This window comes from Sus scrofa, chromosome 1 (assembly GCF_000003025.6).
Source record: "Sus scrofa isolate TJ Tabasco breed Duroc chromosome 1, Sscrofa11.1, whole genome shotgun sequence".
NCBI classification, from domain to species: domain Eukaryota; kingdom Metazoa; phylum Chordata; class Mammalia; order Artiodactyla; family Suidae; genus Sus; species Sus scrofa.
In genome coordinates this window covers 222,359,232-222,380,610 of record NC_010443.5, presented here as the reverse complement: position 1 = coordinate 222,380,610, position 21,379 = coordinate 222,359,232, and the positions used below count along the sequence as shown (strand labels likewise).

Below are 21,379 nucleotides of genomic sequence, written 5' to 3'. Positions count from 1 at the left end.
CTGTTGCAGCTCAAGTCCAGGATAGGTAAATAGAGTGGTTCATGAATTCTGAAGTCGCTCATTTCCAAACAAGTTCCAAGATGCTTTTCCCCAACAGAGGAAATAGTGTTTCTTCACAGTTCTTGGGTCAAAGTCACTATGAAAAAAATTCACACACGCAAAAAATCTTTGTTTTTTTCGGGTCTCTTTTAGGGCTGCACCTGTGGCATATGGAGTTTCCCAGGCTAGGTGTTGAATGGGAGCTGAAGCCGTCAGCCTAAGCCACAACCACAGCAACTCGGGATCCAAGCCACGTCAGTGACCTACACCACAGCTCATGGCAACACCGGATCCTCAACCCACTGAGCAAGGCCAGGGATCGAACCTGCATCCTCATGGATACTAGTCAGGTTCGTTAATCACTGAACCATGACGGAAACTCCAAAGTCACTGTGAATATGATGGAAAGTATAACTTTTTTTTTTTTTTTTTTTTTTTTTTTTTTTTTTTACAGAAAAAGCCCCCATATACCCAAAGGCATATCCAACTTGTGTATACTATTTCATGGTTCTATTAATACCCATCTATGATCCTCCTGAGAATTGGTGGGTCCTGGGGTTAAGGACCCCTGCTTAGAGAAATGTGTAGATTTACAAATGGGAGTCAGAAGAATGAGATTCTAGTTAAATAAACCCCTGTGATAAGCACAGACATCTGCTAGCACATATGAATACTAGGGAGAGAAAGACAAGGAATCCTCCACCATCCATGTCAGTAAAATTTCTGACTGACTTCCCAACCCAGGATCATTCCCAGCACCAACTCTGAAAGTAAAATTACTGCTTGTACTGACTAACCATGCTAAGCTGCATTTACAAAAGTTAATACCATGTTTGCTTATGAGGATCAGCTTGCTTTAACTTGAATTTTACACTGAGTATCTTACTCATCAGGAATGTCTTTTTGCTTTCTAATGACTTTTTCAGCAATGTGCCTCTTACACTTCTTCTGCTTAGGATACTCATGAGATGGTTGAGAGGTCTTAACTGCTTAAAATATTCATTGCCCCTCTCTGCTAAGTCTATTCCTATGTGAAAAGTATACTTCCCAACACTTTGATAATCAGACTTGTTAATGTCACTTGCTTTGGCCTGCAGAATGTCAGCAGAAGTTCTATAAACCATATTTAAGCAGAAGCTTTAAAGCTCCCATCGTTCCACTACTACTTTTTTCTTCTGCCATAAAAGTAGCAGGAGTTCCTCCAGATCCCCTAAGCAGAGATTGGGGATTGTTTTCCACAACACAATAAAGTGAAAGCTGACGGACACACCAGGACGTTGGGAAAGTCTCTTGAACCCGTTGAGCAGAGGCTGCCATTGAGTCTTTTCTCAGGGAATCACAGACAGCTTCATGTCATTGAAATAGCATTTGTTTTAAGTCTTTTCATTTCTCTCCATTTTCATCTATCTGAGAGTCAGAGTTTACTTAGAATTCCAGAATGTGCAAAAATGAGGCTCTAAGTTATTTCTTTTTATTAATAAAATACATGTAAAGACCAAAAACCATTGGAATTGATGTACTACCGTAACTGAGAACAAAATATTTTATTTCTCTCGATAAAACTATAGTTTACAATAGTATTTACTAAATAAATTATATAATTTCTCTTTTACAAGCAATAAACTAAATCACAAATATTTCAAAGACAATATATGTACACGACATAAGGCCTTTTATAAATAGCTTTGCTTTTCTCATTTCACTAGTAAACAGTGAAAAAATCTTTATAGAAGCTAATTTTCTATAAAGTATATGCAGACCTATTACACTGATCTTTATGTGAAACCAATTTAAATTTTTAGTGACATGGGCTATGATTATAACTTTGCAAAAAAGAGCAGAATTTATACTTTACCATTTTGCATGGATGAATTTTTAGAAAATATATAAGCAGATTACATATGTTGCTCATGTATAATCACTGGATGCATGCAAAATGAATTAATGCAAGTGTCAATAGGAAAATAGCACTTCCAAGTTCAAAAAAGGTGATTGGCAATGGTATAGAAAGCAGCTTAAATAGAGTTCATGCAGTTCTTCACAGTTCAGCAAGCAACAGCAAATGACAGAAGAGTGTGGTATTTTTCACATCACATCTGCTGATCAGCCTCTCCGCCAAGGCTCCCTGACATCTCGCAGACTCCACGTCCCGTTGATTATGACCCTGTGTGTAGTGAGGCTCAGCCAAGTTTCCTTTGGGTAATTCTGGAGTGGAGAAACTTCTCTCCCACAACTGTGTTCATGTCTCATTCATCTGCTTAGGTGGTCACCATTTTCACTTACTGGGGGGAGAAAAGAAAACAAATATAAGACTAAGCTTTGGTATCCATTTATAATGGGAACACACGCGAGTTCCCTTCATGGTGCAGGGGAAACAAATCTGACTAGAATCCATAAAGAGGCGGGTTCGATCTCTGGCCTTGCTCAGTGGGTTGGGGATCTGGCATTGCTGTGAGCTGTGGTGTATGTTGCAGACGTGACTCAGATCCCACAGCTGCTGTGGCTTTGGCCAGAAGCTACAGCTCCAATTTGACCCCTAGCCTGGGAATTCCCATGTGCCGCAGATGCGGCCCTAAAAAGCAAAAGCTCATGCAGGTGGAAGAGTGGGAGCACATTGGGATAGATTCTTCTGCAATGATGAGCATATGCTTCTCTGGACCTGCCACATGTACATTACACCAAGGTTTGCCAAGTTGCAACTACATCACAGAGCAGTGCTAGGGACTCAGAAGGAAATAATGCTGGCTATGACACACGCTTGCTCTGCAAGTGCACAGGGCTTTGGGGGTATGTCAGGCCTGAAGCCAAACAAAGCCATTTGAGCATGGTCTGGAACTCATGAATGCTGTGTTCATTTTCCAATTCTATTCCTGTGACCAGGGGTTAAAGATAGGTCCAGCAAATATTTATCCTAAAATGGTAGCCACTTAAGGTTAGAGGCAATGAACGGGAACTAACAGTCATATCAAGATATATATCGGGAAGTGGTACCATGACACAGACAGACACAATGGCTTAAACCTATTGATTTTCTAATTATTTATAGCTACTGGACACTATGCAAGTTACTCAACCATCTTTGCACCCTATTTTTTTTTCTCTGTAAAATGAAAGTAATAAACACTACTTTATAAGTGAGAAATTTTCTCTGGGGAAATACAGTGGGTTTGTGTGTACACACACACACACACACACACACACACACACACACACTATATACCCAAATTCTATATATCTTAGGGTCTGGCATATGCTAGTGTCTCCAAAACAGTAGTTGAGAAGGTTGCAGCTGGGATCGCAGCGATTGTGTGGCCCAATACATTCATTTGGAGGCTGAAAAACCTTGAGTTAAAACATTTGAAATGACTGAAAATTATTTGGAAAGAAACTCTGTCAAAGAGGATCCTGTTTAAAAGTGAGTATTTTCAGGAGTTCCTGCTGTGGCACAATGAATTGGCTGCATCTCTGCAGCAGCAGGACTTAGGTTCGGGCCCTGGTGAGGTGGGTTAAAGGATCCGTTGTTGCCACAGCTGCAGCACAGGTTGCAAGTGCAGCCTGATCTGAGCCCTGGCCAGGGGACTCCGTATGTCTCGGGGTGGCCGAAAAAGAAAAAAAAAAAAGTGAGTATTTTTTCATGTAATTCGAGCCTACTGAGTTGTAGCTTTTTTTTTTTTTTTAAATCTTTTTAGGGCTGTACCTGCAGCATATGGAAGTTCCCAGACTAGGGGTCAGATCAGAGCTACAGCTGCTGGCCTACCCCACAGCCACAGCAATGTGGTATCTGAGCCGAATCTTTGACCTACACCACAGCTCATGGCAATGCCAGATCCTTAACCCACTGAGAGAGGCCGGGGATTCAACCTGCATCCTCATGGATGCTATTGGGTTCATTTTCACTGCACCACAATGGGAACTCCTTGAGTTGTCATTTTAATAACTTATGAATTTGTTTCACAGTTGATACTACTCCTCTTACTAATCAAAATTGGAAATGTTTGCTTGCTTAAATGTACAACATACTCAGACTGTTATTCAAATAAACTTTCAGAAATAGCTTGAGCATTAGGTGGTGAGCTACAGCAGTGGGCAAAGGTGAAGTGTCTCTGTTCAGGACAGATGTCCTAAATAAGGTGGACTTTATTTAGGCTCAGTCAGTGACCTTAAAGACCCCACATAAAACTAAAAGATGCTTCTCATTAGAGTTCTGCTTTCTTTTTTTTTTTTTTTCTTTTTGCTTTTTCTTGGGCCGCTCCCGCAGCATATGGAGGTTCCCAGGCTAGGGGTTGAATCAGAGCTGTAGCCCCCAGCCTACACCAGAGCCACAGCAACACCAGATCCGAGCCGTGTCTGCAACCTACACCACAGCTCACGGCAACGCCGGATCCTTAACCCACTGAGCAAGGCCAGAGACCGAACCCGCAACCTCATGGTTCCTAGTCAGATTCGTTAACCATTGCACCACGACGGGAACTCCTAGAGTTCTGCTTTCTGAAAATCTAAAACCAAAAAGAGGTGACAGTTCTCTACTTGTCCAGTAGATCATGGCTGGAGTTCTCTGGTTTCTAGTGCCAAACTCTGAGAGGGACATTGACCAATCTGAGCCCTGCCTAGAAAAATGTGCCAGTGAAGGACTCTAAACCCAAAACCCCCTGGAACTGGCTAAAGACCTGGGTTTTTTGGTCTAGAAAATAGGAGATGCAGAGATGGAGCATGAGAGTTGTCTTCAAATACCTGAAGGCTAGCCAAGGGGAAGAAAGGTTTAGGTAACTAGTTTAGCCCTAGGACACCTGAAAGTGTGACAGCTGTAGTGACACAGCTGGCTGTGACCCTCAGGATGGGGATGAGAACATCAGAATTGTGAGGTGAGTAGAATGGTAAAAACTTTACTCTCTCAGTGTCCCCCCTCCATCAAGCATCCCGATAGTCCTGTCCTCCCCTCCCCGCCACCAGGCACAGGACCCCAATCTGCCATCTGTTGAGATCCAAGGGGTGAGACGAAATGGTTCCAAACCAGGACTGGGACAAGTTGGTAGAAGCCAGTTTTGATTCAATGAGGAAATGTTTTCTTTCTTTTTTTTTTTTTTTTTAGGGCCGCACTGGTGGCATGTATAGGTTCCCAGGCTAGGGGTCCAATCGGAGCTGTAGCTGTTGCTGTACACCACAGCCATAGCAATGCTGGATCCGAGTCGTGTCTGTGACCTATACCATAGCTCAAGGCAATGTTGGATCCTTAACACACTGAGCGAGGGCAGGGATCGAACCCACATCCTCATGGATACTAGTAGGATTCCTTAACTACTCAGCCATGACGGGAACTCCAAGGAAATATTTTCTAACCAGAGTCAAGAGATGAGTGGTCACTGAAGAAGGGGCAGTTACTGTCACCGGGGGTGAGGCCAGGCTGACTGGTCTTTGGGTAGAGCTGAGGCACCCATAAGGTGGAGATGGGTGGCAGTCACAGGGCAGGGCATGTGGGAAGATCACAGGATTCTGTTACAACTGCAAGATTCTATTAAATACTGTTTGTAGATGTGTACCACCAAAGAACTTAGAATATTGAAAATAGTTCCTGTTACATAAACCACTTGCTGAAAAGAAATGTAATATTGTGGTGTTTCTCATAAAACTGGTTAAAATCAAACAGGATATTATAATGAAATATAATCCCCTTACTATTAAAAATGAGTCATTTCCAGCTCTGGTCATAAAAAATCCTTTATATTCATTAAGGTTTCTTTTTTTTTTTTTTAAATTTAGGGTGTTGCAGAAATTTCTATAAACTTTGTTAAACACCCACTCTCACCCCCAAGGTACAACACTGTCAAAGTTGGGTGAGAAATGCCAACTCTGCATCCATGTTGTAATGTAATCCTGGGAGGACACAACTGGTCATGGACCTGACCATGGATCTGAAAGCGTCCATTTTTGTACTAACTTATAACCCTAATAAAACGGCATGGCATGACTTCTTAAAGTCTTAGTCATCGTGGGATCCGAAAGCAGTGTCTCCCAGCTTGTAAACTTGGCCACAGTGAGAAGACTGCAGAAGGGAATTTTATTATCACTTATTTAGTATAAAATGTGCTATAATTTTCCTTGCTACAAATTATAATTCATAGTCCTATATTAGCCATCAATGAAGAGACAGAGTGTCAGCTGTTTTGTCTACTTAGGAAGAAAGTCACAGCTTGAGTTTATCCTTCAAAACGTGGCGTATATAGAAATCCCTCTGGCTCCTCAGCACCAAGGTGGGCTCCTCAGGTAGTGTTGGCCTGGATGCTAGCAACTTCTTCTGAGATGCTCTGAGATGCAACCCTCTCCTAACCTGATGACTTTAGAAATAGAAACCAGAACTGGTCCTTTGGAGATCGAACCCAGCCAGATTTCAGGGATGGGATGACAGGCAGAATGACATTTCAGTTCTGTCATCACCTGAACTGCTGTGTTCATGCACACGCACACAGTCATTCATCCACACAGATGCCAGGGTTTCTTCCTATGCATGTGATGCTCTGAGAATCCACGATACATTTGAAATTCTGAGTCCTGAAGGTAAAGGTGTGATAATAGTTGGTATGAAAAAAGGAGAGTATTTAGGTATTTGTGGCTTTGAACCCTAGCATTATTAATTCTACATATGTGTGTTTGTGTGTGGATGTATGAGAGGCTTTTTTTTTTTTTTTTTTTTTTGTCTTTTTAGGTCCGTTCCCCCAGAATGGAGGTTCCCAGGCTAGGGGTTTAATTGGAGCTGTAGCCACCAGCCTACACCACAGCCATAGCAACGCCAGATCCAAGTCGCATCTGCGACCTATACCACAGCTCACGGCAACGCTGGATCCTTGACCCACTGAGCGAGGCCGGGGATTGAAGCCACAACCTCATGATTCCTAGTTGGATTCGTTTCCACTGCGCCACCATGGGAAACTCCCTAGGCTCATATTTAAAAAAATTTCTCTATTAAATTATTAAAAAAAATTTTTTATTTTTAATTTTGTCTTTTTTTGCTATTTCTTTGGGCCGCTCCACGGCATATGGAGTTCCAGGCTAGGGTCTAATCGGAGCTGCAGCCACTGCCTACGCCAGAGCCACAGCAACGCGGGATCCGAGCCGCGTCTGCAACCTACACCACAGCTCACGGCAACGCTGGATCGTTAACCCACTGAGCAAGGGCAGGGACCGAACCCTCAACCTCATGGTTCCTAGTCGGATTCGTTAACCACTGCGCCACAACGGGAACTCCTAAAAAATTTTTTATTTGATTAGATTACCTCTACATAATTTATTCTTTTTTATATTACTCAATGAATTTATTACATTTGTAGTTGTACAATGATCATTTTTTATTCAAGTATGGTTGATTTACAGTGTGTTAGTTTCTGGTGTACTGCAAAACACTTCGGTTATATATATATTCAATTGTGTTTTTTAAAAATAATAGGCCCCTTTTTATTTTTAGTGTTTTTTATGGCTACACTACCAACATGTGGAAATTCTTGAGCCAGGGATTGAATCTGAGCCACAGCTGAGATCTGCACACCTGAGGCAGTGCTGGAACCTTTAACCCAATGCAGCAGGCCAGGTGCTGAACCTGCACCTCCACAGTGACCTGATCTGCTGTAGTCGGATTTTTAACCCACTGCACTAAAGGGAGAACTCCATTATGGTTTAACTGCAGGATACTGAATATAGTTCCTTGTGCCATACAGAAGGAGCTTGTTTATCCATTCTATATGTTACAGTTTGCAACTGTTAATTCCAAATTCCCAGTCCATCTCAACCCCCACCCCCTTGGCAACCAAATATCTGTGCTCTATGTCTGTGAGTCTGCTTCTATTTTGTGAATAAGTTCATTTGTGTCATAATTTAGGTTCTACAGATAAGTGATATCATATGGCATTTATCTTTGATTAACTTCACTTAGTATAATCATCTCTAGGTCCTTTCATGTTGCCGCAAATGACATTTCATTCTTTTTTATGGCTGAGTAATATTCCATTTTAAGTATGTAATACATCTTCTCTGTCCATTTATCTGTCTGTGGACATTTAGGTTGTTTCCATGTCTTGGCTATTGTGAACAGTGCTGCTGTGAACATAGGGGTGCACATATTTTTTTGAATTATAGCTTTGTATGGATATATTCCAGGAGTAGGATTGCTAGGTAATATGTTAGTTCTATATTTAGTTTTGAGGAACCTCCATACTGTTTTCCATAGTGGTCGTACCTACTTACATTTCTACCAACAGTGTAGGAAAGTTCTCTTTTTTCCATACCCTCTCCAGAATTTGTTATAGACTTAAAAATTTTTTTATCTTGGTATAGTCGACTTACAATGTTGTATTAGCTTCAGGTTTATAGCAAAGTGAGTCAGTTATACATGTACATATATATCTATTCTTTTTTCCCATATAGAACATTGAGTACACCTTCCTGTGCTATACAGTAGATATTCGTTAGTTATCCATTTTATACATATTAGTGCATATATGTCAATCCCATCCTCCCAACTTATCCTTCCCCACAAGGTTTCCCCTTTGGTAACTTTAAGTTTGATTTCGAAACGTATGAGGTTTTTTTTTAATAACTAAATTCTTTTATATTATTTTAAATTAGATTACACATATAAGTGATATATTTGTCTTTGTCTGACTTACTTCACTTAGTATGATAATCTCGAATTGCATTTGTGTTGCTGCAAATGGCATTATTTCATTCTTTTTTACAGTTGAATAATATTCCATTGTGTATGTATACTACATTTCCTTTATCCATTCCTCTGTCGATGAACATTTAGGTTGTTTCTATGTCTTGGCTATTGCTGGGTCATATGGCAGTTCTATATTTAGTTTTTTAAGGAAACTCCATACTGTTCTTCATAGTGGTTGTATCAATTTAACTTCCCCCCAACAGTGTGGGAGAGTTACCTTTTCTCTACAACCTCTCCAACATTTACTGTTTGTAAAGCACTTCTTTGGGCTGCACCTGCAGCACGTGTAAGTTCCTGAGCCAGGGCTTGAACCCATGCCAGAACAGCAACTCGAGCTGCTGTAGTGATAACAGCAAATCCTTAATCAGCTGTGCCACAAGAGAACTCCTGTTTGTAGACTTTTTGATGGCCATTTTGACTGGTGTGAGGTGGATACCTCATTGAGTTTTGATTTGTGTCTCTCTAATAATAAGTAGTGTTGAGAATCTTTTCATGTGCTTTTTGGCCATATGTCTAGTTTCTTTGCAGAAATGTCTATTTAGATCTTATCATTTTTTGATTGTGCTGTTTGTCTTTCTGATAAAAAGCTGCCTAAGGTGTTTGTGCATTTTGGAGATTAATCCCTTGTCAATTAATCAAATTAATCTTTGCTTCATTGGCAAAGATTCTCTCTCATTCTATGGGTTATCCTTTGGTTTTATTTATGATTTCCTTTACTGTGAAAAAGCTTGTAAATTTGATTAGGTCCCATTTGTTTATTTTTGTTTTTATTTTCATTATTCTAGGAGGTGGATCAAAAAAGATATTGCTGTAATTTATGTCAGATAATGTTCCTGCCTATGCTTTCCCCCAAAGAATTTTATAGTATCCAGCCTTATGTTTAGTCTGTAATCCATTTTGAGTTTATTTTTGTGTATGGTGTTACAGAATATTCTAATTTTATTCTTTTATATGTAGCTGTCCACTTTTCCCAGCACCACTTATTGAAAATACTTTTTTTTTTCATTTTATATTCTTGTCCCTTTGTCATAGATTAGTTGGCTGTAGGTGCATGGGCCTTTCTATCCTGTTCCACTGATCTATATCTCTGTTTTTGTGCCAGCATCATCCTGTTTGGATGACTGTAGCTTTGTAGTATAGTCCAAAGCCAGGAGCCTGATTCTTCCAGTTCCATTTTTCTTTTTCAAGATTGCTTTGGCTATTCGAGGTCTTTTGTGTTTCCATAGAATTAAAAAATTTTTGTTCTAGTTCTGTGAAAAATGCCATTGGCAACTTAATAGGGATTGCACTGAATCTACAGATTGCCTTGGTTGGTATAGACATTTTGACAAAATTGATTCTTCCAATCAAAGATCATGGTATGTCTTTCCATCTGTTTGTATCATCTTTGATCTTTGATTTTTTCATCAGCATCTTATAGTTTTCAGAGTACAGGTCTTTTGTCTCTTTAGGTAGGTTTATTCTTAGGTATTTTATCCTTTTTGGTGCAATGGTAAATAGGAGAGTTTCCTTAATTTCTCTTTCTGGTCTTTCATTGTTAGTGGGTAGGAATCCAATAAATTTCTGTGTATTAATTTTGTATCCTGCAACTTTACTGAATTTTTTGATAATCTCTAACAGTTTTTTAGAGCATTTTTAGGATTTTCTATGTGTAATATCATGTCACATGCAAACAGTGATAATTTTACTTCTTTTTTCCCAATTTGGATTCATTTTATTTCTTTTTCTTCTCTGATTGATGTGGCTAAGACTTCTAAAACTATGTTGAATAAAAGTGGTGAAAGTGAACATTCTTGTCTTGTTCCTGATCTTAGCAGAAATGCTTTCAGATTTTTACCATTGGGAATGATGTTAGCTGTGGGTTTGTCATATATGACCTTTATTATGTTGAGGTAGGTTGCCTCTATGCCCATTCTCTGTAGAGTTTTTATCAGAAATGGGTATTGAATGTGGTCAGAAGCTTTTTATGCTTCTATTGAGATGATCCTATGGTTTTTATTCTTCAGTTGTTAATATGGTATATCACACTAATTTATTTTTGGATATTGAAGAATCCTTGCAGTCCTGGGATAAATCACATTTAATTGTGGTTTATGATCCTTTTAATGTACTGTTGGATTCAGTTGGCTAGTATCTTATTGAGGATTTTTGCATCTGTGTTCATCAGTGATATTGGCCTATAGTTTTCTTTTTTGTGTGTGGTATCTTTGGTTTTGGTATCAGGGTGATGGTGGCTTCACAGGATGAGCTTGTGAGTGTTCCTTAACACTCCAAGTTGGGCTAAGTTGGAGAGTCCAAGTTCACTTTTTAGTGAGTCTCATTTTTAGGGTCATTTATATCCCTCCCCCTTTTTCAACCTTTTCCCTGAAACACACACATCCCCCCTCAACCCATTGTTTAAAAGATATATGTAATCAATAGGATTTCATAAGATCTGGAAAGTGCTGTGAGTGGGTCTTAGGACAGAGCTGAAACAAAGCAGAACTTCAGGGCAGTCAGACTGGCCAAGATGACCACACTAAATAGTCCCTGGGTTCTCCTCATTCTATGAGCTACTAACACTCAGGGGCGATGTTCTTTTTTAACTACAACTGCGTCATGGCCCCATGGAAGCAGGCTCTTTCCCTGTCTGGGGTCCAAAGGCAGCCTCATTTTGATTTCAAGTTGAAATTCTTTGCCAGAATACCTCTGAGGAAAACACTGATTTCTCTCCAGGCTATCATAGGTGGCAAGGCCTTTATTTTTCTTCCCTATACTGAGGCTGTTTTCCCTGGCCCTGCTCTGTTTTCTTGCTCTTTCCTATTCTTTTGGCCAGCATCCTCTCTGTGGTCAGGAGAGTACACCAACTCATCCTTCCTCCCTCCCCTCATTTTAGTCTAAACTCGCAGCATCACCACAAATGCACATAAAGGCTTCACAATGCCCCACCGTAATCATGCCCTTGGGCCTGGGGTCCCCTCCATCCTGAGGCTCACTAGATGGAATTCTCAGAGATCCTTGAGTTTCAAACACCAAGCAGCCATGATGGGCTCTGGAAATCTTATTTTGTCTTATTTTTACCTAAGGCTCTATACTTTTATTATTATAGTTATATATGGGGTACTTCACTAGGCATGATCAGTAAGGGATTTCTCTGTGAACCACAGTAGCAGGCATCCCAAAGCTCACCGTTTTTTAGGAGGCAAACAGATACATAAGCTAGTGCTATAGAAATCAGAGCATAACATATGTATGGATGGTTTTATATGAGGTTTTTATAGCTGGAAGGAAGTGTGGAGGAGCTTGAGTCCAAATTTCCTAACATGACATTTTAAAAAATATTTAGACTCAGAATCAGCAGTGAAATTATTCTCTAAGAACTGGGGACTGCAGGGCCTTAAGCAAAAAGCCTTGAGGCAGAAGGTGGGATTTAGAATGACCTTGAAGGGTACGTACAGTTGGATGAAAACAACCACATTGTGCCCAATCCGGTAGAATGTTTGTTGAATTCTGAGGTGTTGGCAGCACATGGAGTGCCAGGCCTGCTGCCAGCCTTCAAATGCCCTATCAGAGCTTTCCACACCAACCAGCAGATAGATGGCTGATAAGATGAGAACAGACCTAAGAAAAAAGTTGGCACTGATCTTGGACGTCTCATGGGATGGATGAGGATTATGGCCTCTCATTTCAAAACTGTTAATGCAGCAGCAATATTTTAACACAGTTCCCTGCCTGATTAATTTGTTTTCCAAAGGCCCAAGAGAAGCCTGAGGGCATCAGTGATTTATACAGGCTGACAATTCTACAGGGACTTTGCAGCAAGAGAGTGACTTCTGCTAATTGCAAATCTAAATGGCTACCTTATCATCTAATGCATCACAGAGCCCTGCGGCAACCACCACATTCACTCTGGAAAAGTAAGGAGAGGAATATGGTACTGGTTTCATTTGAAAAGGAGCACTGCCTTGGAACAAGGCCACTGGCTTCTCTCTCCCTATGGTGGAAGGGAAAGGGTAAAATGCCAGTGGCCTTAGCCATAGTCAAGAGTGAGGAGCTAAAGTACCCCCCTCAAGACTTTCCTCTCTCAGCATGGTACCATTTCTCTTTACAGCAACACAGAGTAGCAGCATGGATTGAATTATCCCCCATCCCCACTCTTCACTCATACGTTGAAGCCATAACCCCAAGTCCCTCACAATGTGACATTATTTGGACATAGGCTCTTTACAGATGTAAGGTAAAATAAGGTCACTATGATGAGCCCTGATTCAGTATGACTGGTGTCCTTAAAAAAGGGAAATCTGGACACAGAGACAGACGCACAGAGAGGAGAAACAGGGAGAAGACAGACATCCATAGGCCAAGGAGGGAACATATCCTTCCCTTACAGTTCTCAGAAGGAAACAACTCTGCCAACCTTGATCTTGGACTTCTAGCTTCCAGAACTGTGGGACAATCCATTTCTGTTGTTTATGCCACCCAGTTTGTGGTACTTTGTTATGGCTGTTCTAGGAAATGCCCAGGAGCCTTTACTGGGATTTGGAAAGTATTTTTTTTTTTTTTTTAAATAAGGATCTATAGGAGTTCCCACTGTGGCTCAGTGATAACGAACCTGACTAGTATCCATGAGGATGTAGATTTGATCCCTGGCCTCGCTCAGTGGGTTAAAGATCCAGTGTTGCCATGAGCTGTGGCATAGGTCGCAGACACAGTGTGGATTTAGCTTTGCAGTGGCTGTGGCATAGGCTGGCAGCTGCAGCTCTGATTTGACCCCTAACCTGAGAACTTCCACATGCCATGGGCATGGCCCTAAAAAAGCAAAAAAAAAAAAAAAAAAAAAAAAAAAATCTATATTGTACTTAATCCTATCCTCTGTTGTCAGTTACTGCCACCTGGGGGTGGCAAGGCTCTAAGGAACAACCTGTCAAAGACTGAAAGTGAAAAAGGGGCTTTTTCCACCCATACTTGTTGATACTTCATTAAAGCCACTGCCTCAGCAGTAGAAGTACTGTTTGTCCTAATCCCCAAATGGCTGAGGGACCTTTTCAAAGAGGCTCAAGTGGAACTGGCCCTGATGGGGGAGAAGGGCACGCTAGGATCCTAGGCAAGTTCAGCACTTTCACTGTTGTGACTGATTGTAACTGCCACCTCCAGTCCACCTTTAATGGTGGTAGATGCTGGGTCTGTCAGAGTGCCCCTCCTTTGCCACTTGAAGAATGTGCCCTGCTCAGCGTGCTACACAGCACTGAGAGGCTACCATAAAGTATCCCGGGGTTGAGACCATCCTCTGAGCCTCGCCCGCCCACTTAATAGGGGATTTCAATTCAAAGACCTCAATCACTTCTTACCAGGTTGGTCAGAGGCGCCTTCCAACCAGCAGGTGGCAGTAGGGTCTGCTGCAGGAATTCAGTCTCAAACCCGTTCATAAACTTGACTGTGGTAGGGTTCACCTTAGAACCAAGTTCATTTTTCCCCTGATGTAAAGCAAAGCTAACTGCCAACCATTATACGAGGGATCTTAGGGGTCTGACATAGCTTTCCCTTAAATCCAGCACAGGAGAATTTAACATGCTCAGAGCTCAAAAACCCTGTCAACAAGCTGACTGGATCTCAGCCTTGGACATGTGGGGAGTTTTTAAAAAATACGAATGCCCTGGTCCATCCTCAGGGATTTTCTTTCTTTCTTTCTTTTTTTTTTCTGTCTTTTTGCCATTTCTTGGGCCGCTCCCGCAGCATATGGAGGTTTCCAGGCTAGGGGTCTAATCAAGGCTGTAGCTGCCAGCCTATGCCAGAGCCACAGCAACGCAGGATCCAAGCCGCGTCTGCAAACTATACCACAGCTCACGGCAATGCCGAATCGTAACCCACTGAGCAAGGGCAGGGATCGAACCCGCAACCTCATGGTTCCTAGTCAGATTCGTTAACCACTGCGCCACGTCGGAAACTCCGGGATTTTATTTCTGTTGCACAGTATGTCCCCAACAAGTGACTGTATCTGTTACAACATTCATTTACCGGACGCTTTTTTGTGAGGAATCAATAATAATTTTTTTTTTTCTTTTTAGGGCTGCATCCTCAGCATATAGAAGTTCCCAGACCCGAGGTCAAATCGGAGCTGTAGCTGTCGGCCTATGCCACAGCCACAGCAATGCCAGATCTGAGCCATACCTGTGATCTACACCACAGTTGATAGCAATGAGCTGAGTGAGGCCAGGGATTGAATCTGCATCCTCATGGATACTAGTTGGGTTTGTTACAGTTGAGCCACTCTAGGAACTCTGCAATAATTTGGAAACATCTACTCAACCTCACAGTGACTTAGCCAGGGAGAAGAGAAGTGAATGGGGCCAGGCCTCGGGAAGAGCATGTGTGTCCTTTTCCATGTCCTCAGTAAGGCAGTATAGTTGGTAGAACAGTGTCCCCGAAAATTCATGTTCACCTGGGAATGTGACCTTATTCAGAAATATGGCCTTTGCAGATGTAACTAGTAAAGATGAAGTCACACTGGAGGAGGGTGCGCCCTAAATCCAGTCATTGGTGTCCTCATAAATAAAAAGGACTCACAGAGTCACAGGGAGGAAGGCAGTGTGAAGACTGGGGCAGAGATTAGAGTTTGCAAGTCAGACCACACCATGGACCACGTGGACCACCAGAAGCTTCCAGAAGCTAGGAAAGATCCTTTCCTTGAGGCTTCAGAAGGGCCCGGGCCCTGTGAGCACCTTGACCGCAGACTTCTAACCTCCAGACTGGGAGACCTTTCTGTGGTTTAAGCCCCAGGCTGTGGTACTTTGTTGAGACAGCCTGCAGAGCACAGGCACAGAGAAACCAAAGGGAAGCCAGGTCCTCATGTCCCACTCCAGGCTCAACCACACACCACCCGTCCCACGTGGGGAGGCCTGAGTTTTTTATGAAGTGGACAGTATGTATGCATTCTCCTTTTCACTCATTTTCCCCATTCCTCCTCAGATCCCAGGAGAGTGAACAGTATGAAAGAAGACAGCCCTGCTCACGAGGTCCACGGTAGGATTTCGACTTGCTTTCCCTACGGTTCTCATGTGTCCCTGACCTGGTTCCTTTTGAATATGCTAGCAGTTTCCTGAAGGCTCAGGGCCTGGTGGAACCCAAGTTCATACATTAGAAACTGTTCCTCCTCAAACTCTCTGTTTCCAAGAGTTGGAAACGTTCAGGAGGCTAGCGGACACTGGCTTCCTATGACAAGGGAAAAGATGGAGATGAGGATCAGAAAGAGAAGCAGCAGGCAGAGCCCAGAGAGAGTGGAGAAGGAGAGAGAGGCCAGGGTTAGGAGGTACAGAAAGAAGAATAATGGGACCAGCAGGCAGGGAGCTGGGATGGACAGGAGACTCGGGCAAGCTGGACGCAGAACTGGCCTTGAGCAGGTGGAAATCCAGCTGGCCCACGAGGCCACAATTCATTGCAAAGCTAGGACAAAACAGAAAAAAATATCCACCGAAACCCTGCCTGCCATCACTCAATTGTTAATTCTGGGTCTCACCTAACTAAAAAGCCAGTTATGCCTTTATAATTCTGACTCCAATTACCTACGCTAATCCTTAAACCATAGTTTCATACTGTTTGTTTTAAAAAAAATTCCTACGGTGACCTCCTAAATCCAGACTGACAGGTTGCCTCATTAATTTGAAGCTGGCGTCATTCTTGTCTGAGCACAGGAATCCCTTCTAGGTGCCACGGGGCTCAGGTAGCCAGGTCTTTTTCAGCCCTTTCACGTGTCTTAGAAACGGTATTTGTTCAATGACTTAAGAGGGTCATCCTTCCTGGAGATTAAAAAAAAAAAAAAAAAAAAGAAAGAAAGAAAAAAAAGGGTCCTATTTTGCCCTTTCTGAAATCTCTTCATTTCTCGATATGGTCATACTGGTGGAAGGGAACGACATCCTGGTGAAATGCCTTCCAAACCAAAGGCAGCCTCTGCCTCTTCTCTTCCTATTTTGCTCTAAAACCTACCAAAACCTTGAGCAGCATCTTTGGTTGATGGGGAATCTAGCTCTCTGCTGAGCAGGGATAGAATTGCCACTGTTTCGAATAAATATCTTGGGCAGCAGCCAATGCTGGCTCATGCAAGGAGTGATTAAAGAGACTTGATACTTTACATACAGGTCATTAACTTCGATGCCAGCCAAGTCAGGTCGGAGTCAAGTCCAGAAATGCAGTCTGTCTTGCCACAAAGTCTCACTGAATTTTCTAGGACCCCCGTGACCTAATTTAGAGTGTTTTTCTTCTTTTCTCAGGCTTTTCTCCCACTTAATAGTATGATAAGCTGTTAATTCAATCATTTTCACTTCTCTGCCACCCTTCATCCTATGATCAAAGAGTATTATTAACCACCCTAAAGACACACTAAATAACCAAGCTGTCCAGCAGCTGCACATCAGAGTCCTAATCTCCCAGACTGGCATGGCTGAAAAATAAATGGCTTAACTGTTTCTTTGCTCACAGCTATTTTTGCACTTCAAACAGACATCTTGCAGAAACACTTATCTGGATGCAAGGACATATTATTGCAAGGCTGTTAATATGGAAAGTGTAAAAAGAAAAGGGGCATAACCTCAGGACTAAATAAGAGAAGAAAATCGTTGTTTTCTGGCAGCCCTCTTTGAAATGTTTATATTATTTTAAAAAGCAATCCCATTATCTCCCACTTACCCACCCATTCCCAGCTACTCATAAAAAAGGACATTCTTGCCCACGACATTTTTCAGCTGCAGTGCTTTTTGTTGCTTGTTCCTCTTCCCATTAACACCAAATTACATTCGTATCAGGCAAAGAAGCTGCCTGAGGAACTGACATAACAGCTACAGTGATTGGTGCCTTAGAATAGCTGAGACCATTCAGAAAGTGGAATCTGGCTCTATTATGAAGACTGTGTGATTGCCCATTTAAAATCAATAGAGCCTGCTCATTTCTGTTGTATTCTTTTAAATACCCTCATCTGTGTCGTCAACTCAAAATTCAGTGGAAAACACATCTTTGGTCACTGGATAAAATCATCTTCAAAAACACTTCCCTTGAGTTGAATATCTGAAAACAAATCAGATAGCCTGGAATGATTAGTGTGAAGGTGAATGAATGGCCTTTTCCAGGTGATAGCTAGGAACCAAATGCCTGAATAAGGATGATGGAACAATTAGTGGCCTTTTCAGGTAACCTGTCCTTTTAATTTCATGTCAAGTCATTGGAAAAAGCAGGAAAGCTGGTCTGATTTACATGCACATAATGTGAGTGGATTTTTTTTTTTTTTTTTTTTTTTTTTTTTTTTGTCTTTTTACGGCCACGCCTGCAGCATATGGAGGTTCCTAGGCTAGGGAGTGAATCGGAGCTGAAGCCGTTAGCCTATACCACAGCTCACACAGCTCATGGTAATGCCAGATCCTTAACCCATGGAGCAAGGCCAGGGATTGAACCCAAGTGCTCATGGATACTAGTCGGGTTCATTAACAGCTGAGCCACAGGGGGAATTCTGTGAGAGGGTCTTTAAAAAGGAAGTTTCTTATATTATCTGATGTACATGAATCACTTGAGTTTAAATCATATTTTAAAGGGATATATAAATAGCATTGTCCATTAGTATACATATAATAGCATTACAGGATTCATTGCACCTACCAATTCTTAAAGGAGAACATTACAAGAGAAATCTGATGACTATGTTTGGTTACAACACCTAACACAATATCACCACAGAAATCTTCAACTGCCCTTTCAGTAAGGATGGCTGTGATAAAGAGGATTCTAACGAGGTCAAGAGCAAGGAGAACAAAGGTACAGGCTAGATTGGTTTTCCCTTCTGACACTTTCTCTGCCATTCACTCTTTTGCAATGTGGAGGCAAATGAAAATATTGAAGGGAAGGCAATGAGCTGTATCTTTTCAGATTGGAAAAGCATGCAAAATAAAAATCTCCAGCATGAAAATACTTCCTGGAATTATAAGTTAATGGGGCAGAACTTCTAGATGTATTGCCACAAAAATTAAATACTGTGAAGGTTGATGGTAGAATATGTGATGAAATAGGGAAATTTGGGGAAACAGCTCTAGCTATTCTGGAAAAAAATCCTTGACATTTAGAATAGGTCATGCCCAGTCAGAGCTGGAGGGGTCTTAAGAGGGGGTTTAATGATCCATTTCATGGATGAAAAAACTGAGGGCTAAAAAGGGTGACTAATACAAATCAATGATTAATGAGAGGCAGAGCTATAGACTATAGGGTATGTATGTATATAACTTATAGTATATAAAATATATATAGAATATAGAGTATATACTATATAATATAGAGTATAGAATCCCAGGCCTATTTCTAATTAATTCATGTCCCATTTGGTTCTGCAAGAGGTGAAGAGACTAAGGTAAAGTATTAGAGCAATGGTGTGGGGAGGCCCATTTTGGGGGATCCAGGAGGAAAGACTATCTTCCTATAATACTGAGATGTTACTTGCCTTTTGGTCTTTCCCTCTCACAGGTGCACGGTGGAATACGGTGATGTGCCCGAGCACACCAGACCAATGGAGAAGCAGAGCTGAGAATCCAGCTTCTTCTCCTCGGTTAGACAAGGGGATTGCAAAAATGTGAAATGGTGAAATGATGTCACTCTTTTCATTAAGTTTATTTTTGTTATGGAAATAACATTGTAGAGTTATTATTTTGAAAGAATGAATGACTTTTCTCATTTTAATTTTTAAATTACAAAGTAACCCACATACACAAAAGCTCTTTGGATCCTCAATTTTTAGAAGATAAAGGGATCCAGAGATCAGAAGGTTTAAGAACTGCTAGACTAGAACCTCAAAAAAAAAAAAATTAAAAAAAAAGAGAAAAATAAATGACGATGAAAGTGGAATTTTAAAAAAATTTCTCAAAATAAAACCCTCACTTCTTCCTTTTTAGATCCATCTCTCACTTTCATCAGGAGCATAATTCCAATGAGACCGACTTGGTGGTCAGTAACAACAACAGTGATGAGCTACCTCCTGGTTAACACTACAGTGATAACTAACACTCTAGTGATAGTGTGTTGAAGTTGGAGCTAGATTTGAATTTTGGCTCTGCCATTGACGAACTCTGAGAACTGATCAGGTAAACCTCAGATTCCTTATATGTATGAAGGGAGACAAATGCAACACCTGCCTCTTGAAAGAGCTAGCATAAGAAAAGCACTGGGATGGTGCCTGCATACCTTATGAGCTCAGTGTGGCCATTATAATTATTATTCAAAACGCTATGTTACAAATGATGTGACCGACCAGGGCTTAATCTCCAAAATATAAAACAACTCATGTAGGTTCAATATCAAAAAACCAAACACCCAATCAAAAAATGGACAGAAGATATAGACATTTCTCCAAAGAGGAGATATAGACAACCAAAAAACATATGAAAAGATGCTCAACACTGCTAGTTATTAGAGGAATGCAAATCAAAACTATAATGAGGTATCACCTCATTGTCACCTCACGCCAGTCAGAATGGCCATCATCAAAATACCTACAAACAGTAAAGGCCAGAGAGGATGTGGAGGAAAGGGAACCCACCTAGCTCTTTATGGGAGTGTAAATTGGTACAACCACTATGGAGAATAGTATAAAGCTTCCTTAAAAAACTAAAAACAGAGCTACCCTATGATCCAGCAATCCCACTCCTGGGCATCTATCCAGAGAAAACCCATAATTCAAAAAGATACATGTACCCCAGTCACTACTGCAGCACTATTTGAAATAACCAAGACAACTCTCTTTCTCCTCTGTGTGTATGTTGTGTGTGTGTAGATGTACACACACACACACACACACACACACACACACACACACACACCCTGATTAAAAAATGGGCTCACCATCACTAATCATGTGTAAACATCAGGAAAATGCAAATCAAAGCCACAATGAGACATCACCTCACACCTGTCATAATGGTTATCTTCAGAGACAACAAACAGTAAGTGTTGGCAAGGACGTGGAGAAAAGGGAACCCTAGTACACTGTTGGTGGAAATATAAACTGGTACAGCCACTATGGAAAACAGTACGAGGTTCCTCAAAAAATTAAAAAAAAAAACCAATGCAATTATCATATGACCCAGCAATTCCACTCCTGGGTATATACCTGAAAAAAATGAAAACATTAGATCAAAAAAATACCTGCACGTATATATTCACTGCAGCATTATTTTCAGTAGTCAAGTTATGGAAGCAACCTAAATGCCTATCAATAAATGAATGAATGAAGATGTCACACACACACACTGGAGTACTACTCAGCCATAAATAAGAACGAAAATTTTGCCATTTGCAACAACATGGATTGAGCTGGAGGGTATTATAATTAGTGAAATAGACAAAGAAAGACAAATACTCTATGTTTTCACTTGTATGTGGTATCTTAAAAAAAAAAAACAAACAATTGAATATAACAAAACAGACTCACAAATGGAGAACACATTATTGGTTCCAGAGGGGAGAGAGGTGACAGGAGGGACAAGGTAGGTGAAGGGGATTTAGAGGTACAAACTACTAGATATAAACAAGTTACAAGGATGTAGGTAATATATATATAGCCCAAGGAATATAGCCAATATTTATAATAACTTTATGTGGAGTATATATATCAAATTATCTGAAGTCTAA

At 41.1% G+C, this 21,379-nt stretch overlaps 1 protein-coding gene across 2 annotated transcripts in view; it reads right to left on the bottom strand.

The window, feature by feature from the left end:
* Nucleotides 1,497-21,379, bottom strand: part of PIP5K1B (phosphatidylinositol-4-phosphate 5-kinase type 1 beta) — a 340,273-nt gene continuing 320,390 nt past the window's right edge. The window contains exon 15 of one of the 2 annotated variants that reach the window (XM_021064629.1): nt 1,497-2,321. In XM_021064629.1, coding sequence (XP_020920288.1) covers nt 2,319-2,321 — 3 coding nt within the window. In that variant the 3' untranslated portion in view covers nt 1,497-2,318. Of the gene's footprint in view, nt 2,322-16,574; nt 17,780-21,379 lie in introns of those variants that run through there. The other variant, XM_021064626.1, reaches the window with a different exon arrangement.